General features: G+C 31.4%; 1 protein-coding gene and 1 non-coding gene across 3 annotated transcripts; one reads left to right on the top strand and one right to left on the bottom strand.

Moving 5' to 3' along the window:
- Nucleotides 1-1,526: 1,526 nt before the first annotated feature.
- On the top strand, nucleotides 1,527-5,991 carry LOC107634612 (fatty acid amide hydrolase-like). 2 transcript variants are annotated; one of them, XM_021119276.2, is made up of 21 exons: nucleotides 1,527-1,705; nucleotides 1,863-1,972; nucleotides 2,084-2,144; nucleotides 2,326-2,522; nucleotides 2,619-2,748; nucleotides 2,826-2,903; nucleotides 2,990-3,137; nucleotides 3,252-3,364; nucleotides 3,476-3,551; nucleotides 3,638-3,709; nucleotides 3,784-3,835; nucleotides 3,958-4,023; nucleotides 4,120-4,200; nucleotides 4,321-4,421; nucleotides 4,515-4,607; nucleotides 4,951-5,019; nucleotides 5,119-5,183; nucleotides 5,271-5,332; nucleotides 5,431-5,526; nucleotides 5,621-5,702; nucleotides 5,806-5,991. In XM_021119276.2, the coding sequence occupies exons 1-20, from the start codon at nucleotides 1,606-1,608 to the stop codon at nucleotides 5,687-5,689; spliced, it is 1,839 nt and encodes a 612-aa protein (XP_020974935.1). In that variant the 5' UTR covers nucleotides 1,527-1,605; the 3' UTR covers nucleotides 5,690-5,702; nucleotides 5,806-5,991. The 2 variants fall into 2 exon arrangements, with proteins under 2 accessions (XP_020974935.1, XP_016193519.1); XM_016338033.3 differs by lacking the exon at nucleotides 5,806-5,991 and having other exon boundaries at nucleotides 5,621-5,751.
- Nucleotides 5,822-5,893, bottom strand: TRNAQ-UUG (transfer RNA glutamine (anticodon UUG)). Its single transcript has one exon. It is a non-coding gene; the product is annotated as a tRNA-Gln (tRNA).
- Nucleotides 5,992-9,687: the final 3,696 nt, after the last annotated feature.

Here is a 9,687-nt window from a genome sequence, read left to right as displayed (position 1 = left end):
TATTTATGTTAACTAATTGTTGGCCAAAATTATTAAAAACTGTTGATTCTTAAGACTTCTTAAATTATATATAAATATTTTTTACATCTCAAAGTCTAAGTTCTGAATTATTTTACTATTTTAATATATTTATTTTTATTGACTTGAGTGTATTGCAAATATTTACACATTATATTTTTTATCCGCCAACGTATACCTCATCTCGCAAAAGAGAGCAAATTCAATTATGACTAGACAAGTAGAGGTGGTAATGGGTAAGATTGGGTAGAGTTTGGAGCCAACTTTAATTTTATTCGGCAGTTGAGATTTTTATATAAATTGAATCCTACTCTATTCGTGTGTTGAGAATAACCCAATCCTAATCCTACTCATTTTTAGTCCGTAAGTATTCAATCTTACCCGCACGTTACAAAAGAGATACAAAATTATTATATAACTTTATGATAATTTAAAATAGAATTGACTTTTATAAACATTTTTAAAAAAAGACATTTTTAGTGTCTTTATTAAAGTGGTCTCCTTTATATAAATATATAACATATACATATATAGGGTGCAGGTTAATCGGGTAGGGTTGAGATTCAACCCGCACCCTATTCAACCCGCATAAAAACCCTAACTGCACCTTATCCTACCCATTGCAGATCGGATTGACAACCCTACCCGATCGAGTGGGATTAGGTTGAGTACCCTCGGATAAAGTACATGTTGTCATTCCTATAGACAAGTCATACCACAAGAAAAATAATCGTTCTAAAATAATTTATATATTTTATGCTAAATTAACAAAAAAGAATAAAATTTAGTTAATAAATTACAATAAAATATCTTGAAGCATAAAATAATAAGAAATGTATAATATAAACTCATTAAATTTCATTAGAGTTTTTCGATAATTAAATCAGTATTATCATTTTCGTTGTGTTTTGTGTGTTTAATGTAAATAACATGTTTAGTATTTATTGTTTAAATTTATTTATAGTTTTAAAAGAAAAGAAAAGGGCAAAGAAGAACGCACGTTCAAACTGCATCTATCTCTATCGTACGGATGGAGTGGCCAAGCAGGCAAGCATAAAGCATGCAGATGGATGTAATGACTCATGAGAGACGGGAGACTTCTCCCCTTTTCGGAAAAAAAGCACGAGGATTATAAGGTTGACCGTTTTGGCCGTCCGTACAAGTTCGACGCTCCTAATTAATGACTTCTAATATTCTCTCTCTTTAAAATTAAAATTATATTTATTTTATATTTTGATAATATTTTTTTAAGTGAGTAAGTAATAGTTTTTAAAAAATATTGTTTAACAACAAAAAATATTATTTTAATTTTAACAATATTTTTTAAATAATTATATTATTTATATATTAAAATTAGTTATTAATATAAAATATATATTAAAAATAAATTAAACTACATGTATTTATATATAAATATATTGATAACTAATTTTAGTGTATTAATATCATTTTTGATATATATATATATATATATATATGATAACACCTTGATGCTCTCCTTTCATCTCTCACGTCACCATTCTTGTATGTTACTGTCCAGTGTCCAAACACCAACAATCTCCATTTCTTTACTAATTAGGTGATGATATGGGTTTGTTCCAAGATAAGCGTGTGGTTTACAAGCCTGTGAAGGATGTTAACTTAGGCCCTCATAGCACTGAATTCTATTTCCATGACAATGTTAAAGGTTCACCATAGCCCATTTTCTCCTATGCTTTCTTCTTCCTTTTTGTTACTATCGTGCCATCACCCCTTTTTCACTTTCTTAACAGTAATTAATATGTGATGCAAATGCGTTTAATAATTCAGAATCACAATCATCAAAATTTCAATTACTGTTACAGCACCACGCATGACTGGCATTGTAGTCAAGATTTTCACTCTCTTGTTGGAAACTCGAGTATTTAGAACCTCCATATTGTATCTACTCAAGAGGAATAATCTTTTTCACAAGGTTTGTGTTTAGACCACGTTCACTTAATTAGCTTGGGTTCCGTCTTGTTTAAATTTGTTCCAATTAATTAAGGATGAATTTAATTCTTAGCAACATCATCCGTTTCTGCAGCTTATTACAAATGCAGATTTGGAAGATTCACCCCTCTATGTTCCCTTACATCACTTTGAAGGTTTGATATCTTTCACAAGTTTCTTTCTATCCATCACTTGTACAATAATAAGTGATTTGCTACATGATCGATTTTGTGGTGGTGGACATGGATGTCATTTGGATTGTTGAGTTCTGTTGAAGTTTTCATAATTAAATTAGTCCCATAGAACAATATTGTTAATTTCAGTTTATTTTTGCAGACCACAGAGAACAAGAAGTCAAATGCATAGATCATGCTTTAACTCCACAAGAGCAAGTTCAGCTTTCAATAGATTGCTTGCCTACATCTTCATCAGAAGATGATGATGCACTTAATGGAAAAAATTCTTCATTCTGTCGGTGGACAATAATGGATTATTCTAGAGCCTATAGCTCAGGAGATATAACACCACGCATGGTATTATTTTATTTGAAATATTAGATATTCTTTCTGAAGTTCAAAATTTCTGATTTTGATCTTAAGATATCTATGGTTTACTTTGCCATTGCAAAGGTCGCAGAACGCTTTATAGCTGCTGTTGCTGAATCTTCAAAAGCTCAACTCCAAATGGGATTCTTTATTAACTACAACACTGAAGATATACTGAGGCAAGCAGATGAATCAACTCTTAGATATCAGAGAGGTATTTATAACAATTCAGAATCTGATCAATGGCATAATTGAGCTCTGATACTCATTAGATGTATGTTTCTTTTGCAGGGGAACCTATCTCTGTCTTAGATGGAGTCCTAGTCGCTATCAAGGATGAAATAGATTGCTTGCCCTATCCAACCACAGGTGATGGTGTATTCAACATTACAAATGTTAGCTACTGATAGATATTGGATGAAATTCCCTGAATCATTGAAAATTGGTTTCCTTAGGAGGTACAAAGTGGTTGCACAAAGAAAGGCCTTGTGCAGATGATGCTTGCTGTGTCGGGCGGCTAAGGTTATGTGGCGCCATACTTTCTGGGAAGACTAATATGCAAGAACTAGGGGCTGGAACTAATGGAATCAATCCGCATTATGGGTAACAGGACAATGTTTTACTTTAACATTATTATGTTACATAATCATATCTTTTGTGTCTTTTGAACTTTGCATTAGAGTGGTGACAAAAGCATATGCTATCTGTTTCCATTAGGGCTACTAGGAACCCATACGATTCGAATAAGATCGCTGGAGGTTCTTCGAGTGGATCTGCTGCTGTGGTGTCTGCAGGGCTATGCCCTGTTGCCCTTGGTGTGGATGGGGCAGGTATGTTGCATATCTGCACTGACTGTACATCAAAGATTAACAAATTCTGCATGGTAATTGCTTATAACCGTAAATAGAAAGTCTGTCCATATTGTTTGCATTTGTTTTCAGGATCTGTGAGAATTCCTGCAGCTCTTTGTGGTGTTGTTGGTCTGAAACCAACTTTTGGTCGTGTACCTCATTCCGGGTGGGTATTGTTTTTTGTTTGATTATGTCTAAGCAATAGTGCAAGAATTGTAAAGAATTAGTAGAATGATGATATACTGCATTCAGAGTTCTTCCTCTAAACTGGACAGTTGGGATGGTGGGAATACTAGCAGGCACAGTTGAGGATGCATTGATCACGTTAGTAGTTTGTTATTCTTTCTTAAACAAGTTTTAAGATCACTTTTGCAGTTTCTAATGCTTCACTTTTACAGTTATGCAGCTATCTCTGGTGAAATTCCCTCCAATCAGCCATCCAAAATACCTGTAACAACTATTTTCTTAAACTTACATCTTAGTTTGATTATGTGGTATATATTTAATTTAGCCTCTTCCTAATCTCTTTTAACTTTATGAATATAACATTACTGTGCAAACCTTTCACCAAGATCAATCTCCCACTGCTGCCAATGACAAAGTCTATATCTGACATCAAGTTGGCAAAATATGGAACGGTAAGCATATATTGATTGATTATTCAACTAGACAAATGAAACTATGGATTCCTCTAACATCAGCTTGGTTTTTTAACCACTAATTCCTTCAATTAGTGGTTCAATGATTGCAGTGATGATATCAGAAGATGCTGCTCTCATGCTTTGAACAAACTTCAGGATCTTTATGGTTGGGAGGTGCTGCATGCAAATTTTTTGTTTTGAAAAAATAGCTTTTAACCCCCTTTTTTTTTAAAATTACTGAGCCCTTCAATGAGAAACAACAAAACAAAGTGATATTTATCTTAAACATACTAGACTGTAGATGTTACTATACCAGACATAGAAGTAATGTTCCGAGCACATTATCTAACAATCGGATCAGAGTGCTCCACTTCGCTTGATTCCTTTCGAGAAAAGTATGTATGAAATCTTAATCCCCTGAATTCTCCTTGTTGTCCCCTCTAGATTCAGAGAGAAAATTTATTGATATCACAAAATTATTACTAAAGGAATTTTGCAGAATTAGGATGGGATACAAGGGTAGCACTTAATTTCTATAGTGCTTTCAGCAGCATGGAGTATATCAAAGCTCAAAAAATTAGGTGAGTCTTGGTCTGTGCTTTCTACTATTTTAGATTGGTCAAGCTTCAACAATTAGTACTATTTTCTTGTGTCAATATTTTTTTTTTATTCTATGAGTAATATCTCTACTGTAATAAATTATTTAATTGTTCATTCAATTATGAACTTTCTATTAAGATGTAATAAGTTGTAACACCAAAATAATAATAATAACAACAACATTACATATTTGACATATATTTTAAAAATAAAAAACACAATAAATAAGTCATATATATAAGAACAATAAATTTAAATCATCCCGTAATACTAAGTGGTTATTACAAACTAAAACCAAACACACAATTTCTAAATCATGGACAGGAATCGGCAGTTACAGTTTCACAAGAAAATATTGGCCGAGGCAGATGTCATTGTGTCACCAACAACAGGGTTAGTTACTCAACCACGCACTTTAATTTCTTCAAAATTGAAACACAATCGCTTTCTTTCAATAACTAAAACGATATGCATGCATTATTATGCATACAGTGTCACTGCAAACCCAATTCAAGAGGATGCTATAAAGACTGGTGACTTTGACTACCCAAATGCAGGTACATTAACACGTGACATTAAGCTTTAATTTGCTAATAACTACTATATAATTTGTAAATATTATTAATTTGCTCCGTTTGTTTCAGCTGCACTTGTTCGGTATTCCATATCAGGAAACTTTTTGGGACTTCCTGCGGTGACTATTCCAGTATGAATGATTGATTACTTTCTCCTTTTACATAGTGCTACTCCAAGTCCAAATCATTTTATATCATTATATGTAATAGAAAAAACTTCATTTCACAGGTTGGATACAGTGAATTGGGTTTGCCTATTGGTCTTCAATTTATAGGAAAGCCTTGGGCTGAAGCAACACTCATTCACTTGGCATTTGCAATGCAGGTAAAGTTAGTTCCTTGCTTTCTAATCATTATTTTCTGAGATCAAGAACTAACATACATATATATATGGTGCTGTATGCATGTTGTGATCCTAGGCCATCTGCATGCCGGAATACAGAAAGCCAGCAGTTTTCTATGACTTGCTAAGAGAAAATGAAAGTTAAATCCAGACCAGAGGTTTTCTATGATTTATTAACAAAATCAAAACTTGATTAGTTGTCCTGTCTGCTCTATGGTGATCCTTTTTTAATCTTAAATTTTATTTCTATTCTTGAAAAAGGGGGAAAAGTTAAAACAGGTCCTACCGGGAGTTGAACCCAGGTCGCTGGATTCAAAGTCCAGAGTGCTAACCACTACACCATAGAACCTTTGTTGTTGTTTATCACGTAATTGTACTTTAATAAGTTGTGTTCCATTCTTACTATAAATAGCATACACTTCTCAATCAAACTCGATTTGCTTACTACATTTGGAAGTTTGAACTGTTTCGTTTTACCTGCTGTAGCCATTCAAAATGTATATTGGGATTTGAAAGGTGAGATGTACACGAAACTTAAAATAGTAACCAAACGTATAATTTGTCTACATCCTCAATGGAATCTCAATAATTAAACATCAAAAGCCAAAAGGTATGAACGAATATTTCAGAAAAATTATTAGATACTATGGTGAGCGATTTTCGTCCGCTAGAGTAACTTCCTACAACTGTTTACGTTACAAATATACTGTAAAATGCTTGGCAAGAGAGTAACAATAATGATTAATTTGATTGCGATTATAGTTTCTATCTTATTCCAGCGTGTATAGATCAAATGATAGGCGTTTGCCTAATCGGCTAACCCTGCTACAACTAGTATTTTGTAAAAAGGTAAATGCTATAGTGTCTAAAATATAATGTCTATTTATTAAAAAAAAAATTAAAAATTAATATTTAATTTAAAAAATATAAAAATAAATTATTTTTAAAAATCAAAATTTATTATAAAAATAAATTAGACAATATTTAAACAATAATTCATAAGCATCATAAAATTCGTCCTGTAATAATAAAGAACACAAGATATTTTGATTTTCAAATAACATCATTCTTTCGTATTATTACGTGTCATTTACTAATATCTCTTATGTTTTCAAGATATTATTATAAGAGAATAGTTGTTATAATGATATTCAACTTTACTATTTATTTATTTATTAATTAATTTTCTTTTGTTAGATAAAAATATTATTATATAAAAAAATAATTATATATTGATATCTCCGTATATTTATAATACGATATTTATTATTTGACAGTTTAGTTATTTTTAGTTACTTTTAAGGTTTTTAATTAACACTAGACAAAGAATGCGAGAATAGTTACATAGACGATTTAATTGGTTGAAAATGGTATATAAAGTGTAATTGTCAGTTGACATAGAAAATTTATAAATAAGTATTAGGCTAACATTATAAAGAAGTTCAGTTCTTGTTTGAAAAATATTTAGAAATTCAAAACGTTCTCAACCCTTGACATCACCAAACACTTAGAATTTTAAGTAATTTCTCTAAATTTAAACACCTGTAATTTATTTTTTCTATTTTTTATTAAAAAATATCTCTATTTTTACGTGTTCTTCTCTTTTAAGTTTATCTTTTTTTTAGTTTCCTGTATGTTTTAATTGTTGCAATTTATTTTGCCTCTGACACCTTATATTTTTTTTGTTTATTTACTTATTTCATTCCTTTTAATTTCTATTAACGTTACAATTGCAACATTGAGATACCCATATTTTCTTTAAACATATAACAAATTCGAATTAAACAAATTGGTATGCCCAGTGGGACATTGTCAATAGATTGTAGTTTGTCAAAAAGAAAAAATCAGGAGTTCTCGAACTTGCATGTGGTTACATAGTGGTAAAATCGTATTTTCAGATACTAAAAAATCAGCGTTAGTTGACATGACAAATACATCTACAGCTTCTTCTTTTACTTTCAGTGATGAGACTAGAGAAAATAAGTTTGAAAATATTTCTGTGATTTCAAATACAGAGCCTACCTTTTCGTTAATGAGGCATGATAGCGTTGGCCATGTCCATCCAGGGTTAAGTGCAACTCACATAAATACTGTGGGGTGGCTGCCTTATGGCTTGTCATCTGGGTATGTCCCCCATGGTGACACAAGAATTGCATGTGCCTCTCTACTCAACATTTTAAAATCATCTTTACCAAAATTCGTATGTCATGTCAAATGTACCTATTTCTGGAGTGTCAGATTCGCATATATTACAACAAAACTTGCCACATGCTGCTAATGTAGAAAATAAAAATGCATCTAATTCTGCTACACCTACTACCACTAGGATAGAAAATTTCAGACCTGTGTTTCCTTACATATCAAGAGCATTGTCTGTTAATCAACCTGGTCAAACTATTGGATCTTTAGCAAACATTAGGCAATAGATGGATGAAAACCACCATGATTTAGTAAACATGTTAACTCATCAAACGGTGACAGTTTTAAATCCTTTTTTGGAAAACACAAATACTAAACAATTAAATATGCAAGTTAATAGGACTGCTACTGTGGTAAATTTAGAAGAAAATGACAACCATGGTTTAAGATTTGATAATGTCAACTAAAATGGTGGAATAATTCCTAATTATGATGTTTATATGTCTAGACATGGTCAAAATGTTGATGATATATTGGAAAGACTTAAGCAAAACAACTTAGGGGGCATTATAATCTAACTAAGAACGTCGAACAAATTTTAAAACGTTTAGAATTTAATGTTAGCTGTTTAAATATGTTATATTTCGTGTTAGCTTTTCTTAAATGTGTCCAACATACAGAGCTTCCAAGAGGTTGAAAAATTCCAAAATCCTAAGTTTCTAGAGAAGAAAATAGGTCTACAATAGAGCATATTGCTCAATATACTATTGAACTTGGGGAAGCAACTTCTAATGAATATCTCAATATGAGATATTTTTCTTCTTTTTTAACAAAAATGCATTCAACTGGTTCTCCAACTTGAGACCAAATTCTATTCATTCTTGGGCGCAGTTCGAAGAAGATTTTTGTGATCAATTTTTTTGAAGTGAATTGAAAGTTAGTCTTACGGATTTATTCTCTATCAAACGTGCAGAGGGAGAATCCATGGACACTTATTTGGCACAGTTTAAAAACATAAAAAATAAGTGTTTTACTCTGATTTCAGAAACCGATGTTGTCAAAATAGCTGCTAATAGGCTAGAATTTGGAGTTAGAAAAAAAATTTGTTAATCAACATACTTTAGATCTTTCTTAACTGGCTGAGAGGTAACACAACAAATTAAAAAAGAAAAAGAGAATTTCAAAAAATATTCTAAAAGGATTGCATATGTTGATTATTTTTCCGATAGTAGTGATTCAGATGAAAAAGAGATTTATATTGCTGAATTACGTGAGAGTCCTCATTATGTCTTTAAATCTTTGAAGTCTGTTAAAAGAAAAGAAAAAAAAATTTCTTATTCCAAAACTGAAAATAAGACTTATCTTTTGATATTTCCAAGGTAGACCAAATATTTAAGATTTTATTAAAGGATAAGCAGTTTATTTTACCAGAAGGAAAAAAGATGCCTTCGGCTAAAAAAATAAAAAATAAGAACTTTTATAAGTTTCATAAAGTATTTTCGCACACCATTAATAATTGCGTCCTTTTCAGGGATTTGATACAAAAACCAATTGAGAAGGGAAGATTGAAGTTTGAAGATAAAACTACTATGAAGGTGGACACTAAACTATTTGCTATTGATTCAAATTATGTTTTGTCATTTAACTTGTCGGTCAACATGGTAGAAATTGACACCACAATGGCTAGTGTTCAAGGTGAAAATAAAGACTTGAGGGCTTTTGAGTGAGACAAGAAGCCGGTTTATCCTTGTCCTGGTGAAGATCTGTTAGAATTTTCGCCGAGAATTAAAGAATCTGATAGCACCATCACTATTACACAAAGTACAATTCTGTTTTTGATAAGGAAGCTACAAAAGAGTTTAAAAAATACAAAGTTAAAGAAAAGGAAAATGCCGATTTAAAAAAGAAAATTGCTGAAAAGGAGAATAAAACTAATTAACTGAAGTGAAAAATTGCTAAAGGGAAACAAAAGTTAGACCATCAGGGTTCTTTGAATAAGTATGT

This window comes from Arachis ipaensis, chromosome B3 (assembly GCF_059453495.1).
Source record: "Arachis ipaensis isolate K30076 ecotype BB chromosome B3, ASM5945349v1, whole genome shotgun sequence".
Lineage (NCBI taxonomy): Eukaryota > Viridiplantae > Streptophyta > Magnoliopsida > Fabales > Fabaceae > Arachis > Arachis ipaensis.
This window is presented reverse-complemented; position numbering and strand designations above follow the sequence as displayed.